We start from the raw sequence: 13,600 nt of genomic DNA on the forward strand, positions 1-13,600 counted from the left end.
GTACAAATGATGATGGCAATAACTGTCACAAACTGAATATTTTATTGAATGTAATTCCATTCTTCAAAATATAATTTGGTATTGAGTGATGTACATGTATTTTGACAGTTCAATATTTTTGTACAAAAAACAAGACAGAACAAAAAACAAAGACAGAACTTAGAAGAGAAAAAAAAAAATCAGAAAATACTTATTAAACAACTTCTACCAGACATCCAAATCCAGCAATCATACATTCTACATAAACCTTTTATGCAGGCAGGAAGTGATGAGCATGAAAAAAATCAAAAAAATGTTTTGCCAATTAATCAGTGCATCAAATATGGGACTACGAAAACGGACATCACGGTCCTTTACAAAATCACCTTTGACTCATCACTGACCCTGACCCTCTTCACTGCATGGATGTGTTTATGCTCCTCTGGCCATTCTTTGGCAACATCGAGTATCTGAATGTGAAACTTCACAAATATCTCACAATCATTTGTAAGATACAAAATATACTATCCCCTGATTCTTTCACTGTGGATTGGCCTGCTATGATACTGCTAGACCCAAGCCGCACATGCAACTCATGCAGCAGAACTTAAAATAATAGCACTGTGTTGTCTTTGGACAGACATAAATGATCTCATCAACTTTGTGTTTTCTATAAGCTTGCTGCATGTATGTACCACATTGATGAAATATTGAATTGTTGTAATATGTATAAACAAGCAAACTCACTCAAATGTATGAACATTAATTCTACCTGCTGTGAGTGAACCCTCAAAATAACTATACAGAATAGTAACTAAAATCTTCTGTACTTTTAAAAACCACAGAAACCCTGCTGATTTGTAAAGACAGCAAATTGTGCCAGCAACGTACATAATATGTAAATCATCTGGACAGTTGCATTTGCTGCCACACTTCAATTAAATTATACTCAAGTCAAAGCCCATGCTTTGAAACCCTGGTGATGTGACTGCACTGCAAAAAAAAACACACACACTTCATTCCTCAGAGTTTGTGAATGGAGATAAAGCACATCCAGTGAGAACACAAGCCATAAGAGATGTCAGAATGACTCTTGGGTCAGACGTCATTGGTGTTTTTTGGCGGGGGCCCGTGATCGGGCGAGGAGAATTGGGAGCAATGCCAGTGCACATAACAGAATGGCCACCAGGGGGCGGTAGAAGAGCCAGCCAGCAGCGATGGTCAGCAGGGACAAGGAGCTTGAGATGCACAAAGCAAACAGCTTCAGCCCCAAAGACACCAGCTCCCTGAGAATAGGAACCCAGTCCACTGCAAAGCAAAATGGACAAGGCAATTTCAGATGAAATCCAGTGGGTAGGTGTGCACACATCACTAGACGCTTCTCTTCATTTCTAAGAAAATATGAGTCTTCAAACAAGATTGAAGTTCAGAATTCTAATTAACTTCCCCAGAAGTCAAGATGATTTGCTACTCTATACCCCCAATTAACCTCCCTGATCTTCATTCTTGTTTAAATACAGTGTTTGTGCTTTTGGAGTTCTCCGTGTGTGCATGTGTGTATTTCTCCGTGTGTGCATGTGTGTATATTACCCAGTGTGTAGACGATGCGCACGGTCAAGCTGACACCCAGGAACATGAGTGCCCAGCCTCCGACCCTCAGAGCCCAGGTCATCATGGCGTTGTGCTGATGCTCACGTGCAAACACCTCCTGTAGGCAAACATTCATGTGAAAGTGCTCACGACGACTCCTTCAGATACCTGTATATACTCATCTCTTTGGGCTAAACAATCTTCATTTCCACACTACATTTGGAAAATCCTCATGGATTTACCCATCATCATTTTACAATAGCCCGCCTAGAGTTCAGAGCCCGTATTCACAAAGCATTTCATCTTACCACTAAAAGTACTCCTAAGTCACACTAAAGGTTCTAACTAAAGGTCTTCTCCTAAATCCTATTCACAAAGCTGCTGAGACCAACTTTGACTAAGGAAAAGCCAGAACTCCTAAGCCAAGAGAAAGGGTGTGTATGACAATGATAGAAATGTGCAGAAAACACTCAACACTGAATTTATGTGACCTGCAATCCTGTTGAATGTATCTCAACAATGATTTATTAAATGAACTCTATAGATATAGTTGAGATACATTCAGGTGAGCATCGCAGGTCACATAAATTCAGTGTTGAGTGTTTTTTCACATTTGTATCGTTCGCCTACACTATAGCATACAATAGCATAATAAAAAAGTTTTTAGTGCTAAGGTTGCATAAATCACATATCAGATCCAATGTAAAATGTAAAACTATTCACGCTCTCTAGTATAAGGAAACACGTGCCAGATTTGTCATGGGAGATTCCAGCCAATAGAGACAGATCGCAATCATGTCCCGCCCACATCGGAGGGGAAAAAGGTGCCTCCTTGTCACTTTCGTCTGCTGACAAAAAACTGAAACAAGCCTAAAACCAGCTGTGTGACGGAATGCACTACCAACAAAGTAAAGAACTAGTTGAAATTGGTGACAATTTAGCTAAGTGACTTGCTTTGTATTCTGTTTTATTTTTTTTATTTCCACTAGGGAGAGACAAAACACAGAACACAACTTTTAGTTTTAGTTTTAGTTTTAAAAAGAAAATCCCTATGAGAGGATGAATGATGTTTAGGAAAATCACCAACATAACACCATGGTAGTTAAATAACTGCTTTAGTCAGAGACCCCACATTTGATTCATTTTAGAGATGTAATGGGTCTAAAGTCTATACAGGGATGACATACACCCGCATTTTATTGAGCTGAATCGAATACGGGGTCTCTGAAGCAGTTTTTCAACTACCAGTTCTTTTCAAAATCAGCAATTTTTCACTTGCATATCCTTATAATTATTCTGTATTTCCTTTAAAAAAAATGCAAGTCCTCACTACTTCTTCTTCTTAGTTCTCCCAGACTTAGGTGCTACTTTGTGAATTAGTCTTAGTCAAACGTCCCTAGAGTCCCAAAGTTAGGACTGATAGGCCCATTATTTATACGAGTTTCTCCTAAATCGCCAAGTTACTTTCAGCCTTAAGATGCTTTGTGAATGCGGGCCCAGGTTAGGAAAGAAATGAATGCACACACACACTGTACACACACACACACACACACACACACACACACACACACATACACACCACACACACACACACACCTCTGCTGTAAGTTCTTCCATATAGAGGAGCTCCAGAGCAACACCTGACTTGGTTTTGTAAGGCATCAGCTGCTCTCCCATTTGCTTGGCCACAACACTCACCTGGAGGGATTTCAAACAATCAATTAATCAATCAAATCCAATAATCAATACATTAATCAATATGCCTTTCTTAAAGCCAGAACTAGACATAATGCAATACCCCACACCCTAACATTTAAAGGCACTGTACGTGATTCTGGCAAAAGGTTGTTGATATTTGAGCTCAACAGCCAAATAAATTACTTCTTTGCTCCTGAAGTAACGTGTTGATTGGCTGGAATTGTTTAGGGCTCTGTTGAGCCAGGACTGTGTACAAACACCAAAGTTATTTTTTTAAAGCGCACACACAGAACGGACAACTAGAGGACCGTGAGGAGCTACTCGCTGAATTTGAAAAAAAAAAAAAATCTGAACTGTACCTTCAATCACTCTGTACCATACACACAAAGACGGTATCAGCATAATTTGAGTTCTTACAATTTGGGCAGGTCCTGGCCAGGAGCCCTCTCCACTGAGCCCAGCATATGAGAAGCTCACACGGACATCTCCCACCTGCAAACACAAACAATCATTGAAGGTAGGGTAGGTTTATATGAGTATCTGTACATTTATTTGTATGCGACATTTAGACTTTGTATAAGGGTCATATGTATGTGATTGTGTGTGACCATAAGGGTCATATGTATGTGATTGTGTGTATAAGGGTCATATGTATGTGATTGTGTGTATAAGGGTCATATGTATGTGATTGTGTGTGACCATAAGGGTCATATGTATGTGCTTGTGTGTGACCATAAGGGTCATATGTATGTGATTGTGTGTATAAGGGTCATATGTATGTGATTGTGTGTATAAGGGTCATATGTATGTGATTGTGTGTGACCATAAGGGTCATATCTATGTGCTTGTGTGTATAAGGGTCATATGTATGTGATTGTGTGTGACCATAAGGGTCATATGTATGTGCTTGTGTGTATAAGGGTCATATGTATGTGATTGTGTGCGACTATGAGAAAAGGCTCACTTCTGGGCGGCGTGGGGTAGGGGTGTGGTAGAAGTAGTCTTCATCCACAGTGAGGAAGGGGTCGATGTGAGACTGTGGCAGTCCCATTAGACTCTTAAAGTTATTTATCTGATCCACCAAACCTGAAGATCAACAGAACAGATCACCACCACACCTCATACACTGGTCTTTCATATTGTTCTCTTTTCATTTCATTTATTCAACATGTTCATACTTAGGTTACACCATCGTAACAGTCATAATAATCATACTCACCTTTGGAGAGCAAGAATGGTCCCACCCATACGTCTGGTGCCACCACAGTAACACTCTCCACTGCCATGGCACTATGACAAGAAGATCAACGCTTACTGAATAATTACCAAGTGTGTGTTTCAGTCTTACACCGTTAAATAAGGACATGGTTGGCCTACCTGGGATTCATATGGCCAATTTCTTTATCAAAGTTCCATTAAATAAGGACATGGTTGGCCTACCTGGGATTCATATGGCCAATTTCTTTATCAAAGTTCCATTAAATAAGGACATGGTTGGCCTACCTGGGATTCATATGGCCAATTTCTTTATCAAAGTTCCATTAAATAAGGACATGGTTGGCCTACCTGGGATTCATATGGCCAATTTCTTTATCAAAGTTCCGGCTGTTGATGACTTCTGACTTCCACTCTGTATCTGAAAGGTAAACAGTCATTTGAACCACAACATCTCACCCACTTTTACAGCTCTGTCAAACTATCTCTCATCACACCAGTTAGTTCACTTGGTTAACTTCATAACTTAATATGTCCATGTACTAGGAAGACACTGACTCACTGTAGGTGTAGGTTGTCTCACTCTTCTGCTCACCATCCTCCACATAATCCCTTAGCAGTGGGACATTTCATTGTTAGCATCATTTAGTCATGTGTGAGAAATTCTCAAAACAATAAGAATAAAAACAAGAGTGCACTTTCAAACTGAATGGCCAATGGCTACTACAGCGTCTTGAATAACCGTGGTAAGCTGGGCAAGGACCGTTCAAATGGAATACTTGTGCACAGTTGTCCACCACCATTTTTGTCGCGCACAATTATGGAAATGTTCAGTTTCTGAATGCCTTATTTTTTAATCTCGAAATACTTAAATGCAGATAGATACTACTCTTTAGAAAGGGAACAAAAAAACACTGATGTCTCCTCTGGTCCCGAAACATGTGAACTCGTTTCACAAGGATCCTTTAGACATGTTACAGTTTACCTTCAACTGCCTCTGGCTTCAATACGTGATTAAGAAGCTGATCACATCATCACTCCCTACCCCTACTTCACTTGCTATAAGGCTTCCCCATCAATCAGACCTTAAACCAGTACTCGCATGAGACAGCATCAGCATCCTCTACATTTTCTGCACACACAACTATGAATCCCTATGTGAAGTCCTACCCTGAATACATTTATGAATAAACTGGAATAGAACATAATGGGACAAGTACAAAGTATAACTTTCACAGAATGTTTTGTAGATATAGGAAACCCTAAATCATAAATTAAGGACTCAGAGTAAAGCAGTTTTCCTTCTTGTAGCTGTAATTATACCAATTACATAACCTACTGACTTTACTGTATGATGGCATTTGAAGAATGTCACCATTTGGAGTGCTACATCTGTAGTGGTCATCTTTTGTCAGTGTTAAGACACACCCGATGATATGGTGACGCTCTGATGCACTGTAGTTTTACAATGTCTGAGCATGTTTTGGCTTTTCATTGCCATTATATCACACCCAAACACCCCCACCCACACACAATAGTTCACTAAGAAGTACAGGGCTCAATGTAAAGACCTGATAAATGATGAAGAACTTCTAGAACTTTACAGTTACTCCTCATTGCCCACCTCCAACAGTTAAATAACACTGTATGACATTACACAGAATGTTTAGGTGAGAGTATACTCTGTGATGACGTGCTGAGTCTAGGCTATGCCACGGAGTTTTCAATGTGCCGACAGAAAGCTTCCCTCTCATACCACGGTGATCCTTTATCCAAACCAACCTGCTCTCCTGGGACTCCACCCACTGGTACATCTCTACCTGGCGCTTCAGCTTCACCGCCTGCAAGGCCACTCTGTAGTTTGGGTCATGGAGAGGCTAAAGAGAGAGTGAGACAGAATGACCCACAGAAAAGAGGGATCCACACAATGCAAAGCACACATTTGTGATGATGAATGAAAAAAACTCCACAGTAACAGAGGTAGCAATACTACCAGTGAATGAGACATTCACAGCGCTAGTTGATTTGCGTACCTGTGTGGTGCGTAATTTCGCCGACAGGTGGACCAAGTGATTGTTGTTCTGAAGGTCTAAGCCTGAGTAATGGTGAAGGGAGACCACCTGAGACAGACCTTCATCTAGTGATGCTGCGGTACGCAGTGCTCTGCCCTGCAGAGAGTGTGGCATTATGCCGAAATTTAGCGTCGCTGCAGTGTTATGGTGAGCTCCGGTTAATAAAATACAAATGAGACTGGTTGGCTATCACACGGCCTGTCATTCTGTTCTTCCACTGTAAACATTTGGCCCCGTTTCTCACCTCATTGGTGAACAATACGTAGAAGGAGAGCGCAAACAATCCAAGTCCAACCACCATTCCGCCAGCCGTCTCACTCAGCCGCTCCAGGAAGCCCGGTTTGGGGCGGCTGTTCACCCGCGAGTGTTGGTCCCCCGACTCAGTGCTGGCGAACTGAACATCACAACAATTAACCATTAAAATATCGTTATTGAGTGAACAACAGCAGTCGTGGTAAAGACCGAAATAAATGTTCCCCAGGTGTAGCTGTATCACCTCTGCTAGCAAGTTGCTATATACCGGTATGTTAGTTTACTGCTATGGTAACTTCACAAACACGTTTCTCACGTGGCTAATCAGCACTTAAGTAGATATACTGTGCATTTGCACTTACTGATTCAGACATTGTACAGCTATGTAGTTGGTTCCACGCCCAGCAGAGACTTCAAGTGAACGTAAGTTCCACTACCAAGACCCGAGCGTCTCAAAGACTTCAATTTTCTCTTTCGTTCAACACTTTCAAAAGTAGAGTTATTACAGTTAATAAACTGAGAACCATGTAACTCATTGAACAGTATGATTAACTGCCTAGACCAGAAAGACCAGATCTTTGTAGCGGTATTGCAGTGCATACGACAAGAAAGTATGTCCTTCCAACTGAAGTCTGACGCGTATGCTGGGGAGTCAGACTGTTTAGGATTCTGGGAAATGTAGGCTAGTGCTTTCAAACAGAAAATACACTGTCCACGGTCAACATGTGTCAGAATCAGAATCAGAATCAGAATCATCTTTATTGGCCAAGTACATTTCCACATACAAGGAATTTTTCCTGGGTTTAATTGTTCTCAATGTACTTAAACTGAAAAATATGCATGCAACAGTTTAGGATAATAAATAAATATAATATATAATATAATAATAAAATATAATAATCTGTCAACTGTTCACTAGAGTGACGGCAAGGGGGAAAAAACTGTTCCTGTGTCTGGTGGTTTTTGTGTACATAGTTCTGTAGCCCCTGCCAGAGGAAGGAGCTGGAACAGATTATGTCCAGGGTGTGAGGGGTCTGCAATGATTTTCCCTGCCCGTTTCTGAAACATATGTACCCAAACTTGACTCATTTTGGGTTACTCAAATAAAATTATGCTACAAATGGCTAAAATAAGTGGCTTTAATTTCAGTATATCAACCTGCTGGGTCTGTAGTCTACTTCTCAATCTCAATGTAAACCAACACATTTATAAAGTTGATGTACATCTAACTATGATGAAGATGTGGCTGGGTCTTGAAATGAGTGCTTATTAATTCGCCTACATGGTGCTTCCAGTCGAAAAAGGTGTGTGTGTGTGTGTGTGTGTGTGTGTGTGTGTGTGTGTGTGTGTGTGTGTGTGTGTGTGTGTGTGTGTGTGTGGAGAAGTGATAGAATGGCTTGGATTGGACCAACCTGGCACACACACACACCATCTTTATTGGGCCTCTGTATTGCTGATAGGATTATCGCAGGGGGTGTCCATGCTTGGAATGAGTGATTAATATACTCACGTACACGCCATATGCCAAGATGAACAGGGGAGTTGTCCTGCTGCCTAACTGTGAAGGCAGGGACATCTGCATTTGAGTCATAGGGTGCTTCTCAGGTGTAGACAATGCAGGAGTATGATATTATTGTTCTCGGGACTGGACTCAAGGTAAGACACTGAACAAACCGTGAATGGTGAACTAGATTATACAACTTTCTACTGAACATTCCAGAGCAGTCTTATCAAAACAAAATGCCTGTTTGGTTATTTACTTTAGGATTTCTTGGTTTCGGTCCAAGGCAAACTTGCAATGTGCATTGCAATGCAATGTGCATTGCAATGCAATGTGTACATTGTCTGTAAATGTAAAGTTTGTCAGGGAGGGGTATTGCTTGTAATATTTTGCAATGTTTTATTAGATATAACTAGAGAAAACCATTCACTAATTTAGTAGTTGTTGTGTGTGTGTTAGCACATATTAGAGGTTAATTTGTATATTGTCCGAAAATCAAAACTTTGTCATGTTGGGGTGTTGCTTGTGGAATGAGTCCATGAGATACAAGTGAACTAAATGTTCACTCAAAGAAGCCACTAATTTAATGTTGTTGTGTGCAACTGTTGAAGCAAATATTTACAGGGGTTTTTTTCAGACAGAAAAAGTACAATTACTAATTGATATCACATTAGTATCCATGACAGAGGTATAAAGGAAATTGTATTACCTTGTGGAACTAACAGAGTGACCTTAATGATAAGGGATACTGTCTAGGAATGCGGCTCAAAGTCTGTCGGGGATTAATATTAATCTGGTACACAGAAGTAATCATAGACACTAGAAAACCCTTTGGGGGATGTTACCTCTCATTCTTTTATGCTCTCTTTCTCTTTCTCTCCCTCTCTCTCTATGTCTTTCATTCTCAGGAATGTATTCTTTCAGGCCTCTTGTCAGTAGGTGGGAAGAAAGTTCTTCACATTGACCGCAATCCATACTATGGAGGGGAAAGTGCCTCAATCTCTCCCCTGGAAGAGGTGTGTTCATCCGAAACCACTTTATTCGTTCACTGATTGTTTATTACTCTCTCTAAACATCACTCTTAATCATACAGTTTGTTGAGAACAGTATCAAGCTTTATACTTGTGTCTGTTTGTGCTTGCAGCTCTATAAAAAATTCCAGGTCTCAGGTCCCCCTAAATCTTTTGGGCTTGGAAAAGACTGGAATGTTGACCTCATTCCCAAATTCACACTGGCTAATGGTGTGGACCTATTACATACCCAGCATCACATACACAACACAACACAACACAATCATATACAGCGTTTTTAGTTCATTTATCAATGTTTTATCATTTCATGTACATTTTCAATCTTATTTTTTGTAAAAAAAAAAAAAAACATATTTGGGTGTAATATTGGCTTTGCTGTGTTTTTAATGTAGGTCTACTGGTGAAGATGCTTCTGTACACAGATGTGACCCGCTATCTGGATTTTAAAGCGGTGGAGGGTAGCTATGTGTTCCGAGGTGGAAAGGTTCACAAAGTCCCATCAACAGAGGCAGAGGCCACAGCTTCAGGTGGTGCTCCTCTGTCCATCACACAACATCTATTACTTGTCTGTCACAAATAACCACAGGTGTCACCCTCACTGTTCTTGCTGTGGTTTTCAGATCTAATGGGGATGTTTGACAAGCGCAGATTCCGGAAGCTTCTGCAGTTCATTCATAACTTTGAAGAGGGCAACCCACGAACATACCATGAGATGGACCCCAGGAGGACCACAATGCAAGAGGTGTTCCGTCATTTTGACCTGGGCCAGGATGTCATAGAATTCATGGGACATACCATGGCATTGCACCAAACTGATGAGTAGGTGTGCGTGTGCATACTTACCTGTATCAAACACTTGACATGGTCACATCAAAAAATAGATATGTATACACACTCATATACATGACCATACACATAAACAACATGCAACGCAGATGCAGTCAGTCACGTACAGACTTGCATACACACTCTGACAATGTTCTGTTTCTGGTTAAATCAAAACCAGTTGCCCTTGCCATCCCTCTCTATTCGCTGTATGTGCACATATCATTGTTATTTGTAATGCTGTCGCTGTGTACTTAGTTACCTGGATCAGCCCTGCATAAACACCATCCAAAGGATCAAACTGTACACTGACTCCTTGGCTCGCTCCAATTACAGTCCCTACCTCTACCCTGTGTATGGCCTGGGAGAAATACCTCAGGGCTTTGCCAGGTGAGACTGTCTCCTGAATCCCAGCACAGAACAAGACACTAAAAGGGAACGTTCAATCATACAGATGGTCTGTCTACCTGTTCTGACCCTAACTGGTCTTCCTTCATCATTTCTGCGCTTCAGGCTGAGTCCAGGGCATGGCGGTACAAACATTTTGAATCGACAGGTGGATAACATTGTGATGGAGAATGGAAAGGTTGTCGGGATAAAATCTGGAAAGGATGTGAGTAGGTTAGAGATGCCGGCTGGGTTGGTGTATAATTGTGCAGTAAAGCATAAATATAGGATCATTGAGTACAGGAATTGGGTGTCTCTTTTTACTGTTCATGTTAATTATGAATGAATGCTGTTTTCTTCTTCTCTCTGGCCAGATGTTTCGCTGTAAGCAGCTGATCTGTGACCCTAGCTACGTGCCACATCGTGTGAAGAAAGTGGGACGAGTGATACGGGTCATCTGCCTGCTAGACCATCCAATCAAGAACACGCACGACGCCAACTCGTGTCACATCATCATCCCTCAAGCACAGGTCAATCGCAAGTCAGGTGAGTCAAAAGACTTTCATGGGAAATGGTCCTTTGTAAAAGGAATAAGGAGGATGTCTGACTCACCTCTGTAGACAACTGAAGGCAAGCGAGTTTTTGACCACTGTATAGATTCATGTATTAATTACATCACTCATCTCTTCATAGATATCTACATCTGCATGGTCTCATACACTCACAATGTAGCAGCTGACGGGAAGTATGTTGCCGTGGTGAGCACTACTGTGGAAACCAGTAACCCTGAGAAGGAAGTTCAGCCAGGACTGGCACTGCTGGAGCCCATCCAGCAAAAGTGAGAAAACAGGCATCCAACACGTGGGCTTTATGTGTTTATGCATGAGGTGGTCATTAAATGGCACCTGGGGCCTTATCTTTCCAAGCAATCCTAAAATTGAGTTTCAGAGACTTCCGCAAGTGACAGAAGTTGAGAGTTGCGTTGATGAACATTCAGTCTATTTCTATAGGGGCATGACATGATGAGATCCAATTACACAGTTTTACTCAAAGAAATATTAAAATAAGCCTGAAAGTATTTTCTAAATTCTGCTACTACTGCTTACAATAGTAATGTTATAATGATTGGTCCACAGATTTGTCTCCATCAGCAACTTGATGACCCCAAAAGATGATGGGAGGCGGAGTCAGGTAGACCAATTTTGCCAATATGGCCGACCAATTTTGGCTTCATTTCTTCAGAACGTATGTGCATGACACCATGCTGTTCATCTTTTATACAGTCATTGGTTCAAGGTTAAAACCACATCTACTTGATTGTTGACTTGTTGACTGCCACGTCAAAGAAAATACTGCTATATCACACCAGATCAGTTTGTTTTATGCTTCTTTTAATCTTAATGTTAGTCAAAGCCAACAACTAATTACATATTGTGGACAGGGTTAATATCGAAATCAGTTAAGGCAGTAAACAACTTAATAGGTTTTAATGACAAACATGTCCATCAATTTAGTCCAGGGACTTCATTCTAATGCTATTCTGCATTGAGTGTTTAAAACCCACAGAACCCTGACTTGTGTCTCTCCTCCCAGATCTTTGTCTCTCGCTCCTATGATGCAACAACACATTTTGAGACGGAGTGTGATGACATCAAGGACATGTACTACCGCATCACAGGCACAGAATTCACCACTGGAGACATACAGAGAGACCAGTCCGATGATGAAGAGGTTGAATAGATGTCAGAGTAACATTTGTGAAGGTCATGGTGAAAAATGAGCATTTACAATTATTTGGGTTGACATTGGGTTGTTGGGTTGTTGTTGTTATTTTGTTTATCCATAATCAGAGACTCCTTAAATAAACTGGTTAACCTCTGTTCATATGATATTTATCATTAGACACTAAAAACGAAATGGTGTACAAACTGATTTTCCCAATAAAGACCAGTACACTGTCATATCTCTCCTCTCTGGATCCTCTATATTTTACATGGTTTCATTGTGTATTTTGCAGTGGATGAGGATGACTGTCTGTTATTTTCATCAATAATGTACATTATTTTTTTGTTAGAAGACTACTCCAATAAAGTCAGTCAAATGCATTCACACTGTCTGGAGGCATATGTGACCGGAGAAATTAACTGTGCACATACGAAATGTATGCGTGTCTGTGAGTGTGTCTATGCGCAACTGCATGCGTATCAGCAGTGTACTCTGCAAACAGTCAAAGTAGTGCACATGCATGTCTCGTCTAACCTCGTCTTTGCAGAGAATGAGTTTGTGTATGTGGGGTGTACATGGGTCAATACAGAGGATTAGGGGCAATCCTTATGTCCTTGTGCTGGGAGAGGACACTACGGAAGAAATTGCATCATGACCCAATACGCAATACTCCTTTCATGTAATGAGATGGCTGGTGTTTGTGTATGGCATTACTGTATGGGGGGAGGGTGTGTGTGAAAGAGAGTGGGAGACAGTGTAGGAGAGGAGTGAGACAGACAGACATTAAAAGAGATTAATGAAGATTACTTATCCAAGTGAAGGTCAGTAATCACCACCACTGTTGAGAGATTACACATACGCACAGGGTGAAGCGAGTCAGTGTTTGAGATACAGATAAGACTCTTTACGCGTTGGTTCACCCCCTCCCCCATCTCAGATACACTGACACAACAGCATACAGTTTTATGCAAAAGTTTGGGCACCCCTGATAATTATCATTATTTCAGATAATAATCTGCTGGTCGGTCTCAAAGCAGCAATTTCATTTGGACATATTTTACACCTTATTATGGGAAAAGTCACATTTCAGATCGGTAATAACATTTATTGAATCGACCGAAACAATGCAGTGTGCATCATAACAATAACAGATATGGGCAAAAAATGATCACATCAGTACTTGGGAGAGCCTCCCTTTGCTGAAATAACGCTTCTTATAGCCACTGATAAGTCCCTGAATTCTGGCTGCAGGTATTTTGGACCATTTTTCCTTACAAAATGTTTCCAGTTGAGTCAGGTTCGATGGCTGCCGAGTGTGGACAGCC

General features: G+C 40.9%; 2 protein-coding genes across 3 annotated transcripts; one reads left to right on the forward strand and one right to left on the reverse strand.

The window, feature by feature from the left end:
- Positions 1 to 23: 23 nt before the first annotated feature.
- On the reverse strand, positions 24 to 7,462 carry LOC105904952 (transmembrane protein 43). Of its 2 annotated transcripts, none has more exons than XM_031568408.2 (12): positions 7,169 to 7,462; positions 6,799 to 6,948; positions 6,516 to 6,650; positions 6,265 to 6,359; positions 5,045 to 5,094; positions 4,834 to 4,903; positions 4,487 to 4,557; positions 4,232 to 4,353; positions 3,685 to 3,759; positions 3,166 to 3,267; positions 1,570 to 1,687; positions 24 to 1,287 (listed from the first exon to the last, which is right to left on the reverse strand). In XM_031568408.2, the coding sequence occupies exons 1-12, from the start codon at positions 7,178 to 7,180 to the stop codon at positions 1,085 to 1,087; spliced, it is 1,203 nt and encodes a 400-aa protein (XP_031424268.1). In that variant the 5' UTR covers positions 7,181 to 7,462; the 3' UTR covers positions 24 to 1,084. The 2 variants fall into 2 exon arrangements, with proteins under 2 accessions (XP_031424268.1, XP_031424269.1); XM_031568409.2 differs by lacking the exon at positions 7,169 to 7,462 and adding an exon at positions 7,051 to 7,131.
- Positions 7,463 to 8,232: 770 nt separating this feature from the next.
- Positions 8,233 to 12,655, forward strand: LOC105904887 (rab GDP dissociation inhibitor beta-like). Its single transcript, XM_012832843.3, has 11 exons — positions 8,233 to 8,462; positions 9,216 to 9,323; positions 9,452 to 9,548; positions 9,731 to 9,865; positions 9,959 to 10,157; positions 10,422 to 10,553; positions 10,677 to 10,776; positions 10,925 to 11,096; positions 11,244 to 11,388; positions 11,687 to 11,741; positions 12,144 to 12,655. Exons 1-11 carry the CDS (start codon positions 8,421 to 8,423, stop codon positions 12,288 to 12,290), a joined length of 1,332 nt encoding a protein of 443 aa, XP_012688297.2. The 5' UTR covers positions 8,233 to 8,420; the 3' UTR covers positions 12,291 to 12,655.
- The last annotated feature ends 945 nt before the right edge of the window (positions 12,656 to 13,600 follow it).

Source organism: Clupea harengus, chromosome 5, assembly GCF_900700415.2.
Source record: "Clupea harengus chromosome 5, Ch_v2.0.2, whole genome shotgun sequence".
NCBI classification, from domain to species: domain Eukaryota; kingdom Metazoa; phylum Chordata; class Actinopteri; order Clupeiformes; family Clupeidae; genus Clupea; species Clupea harengus.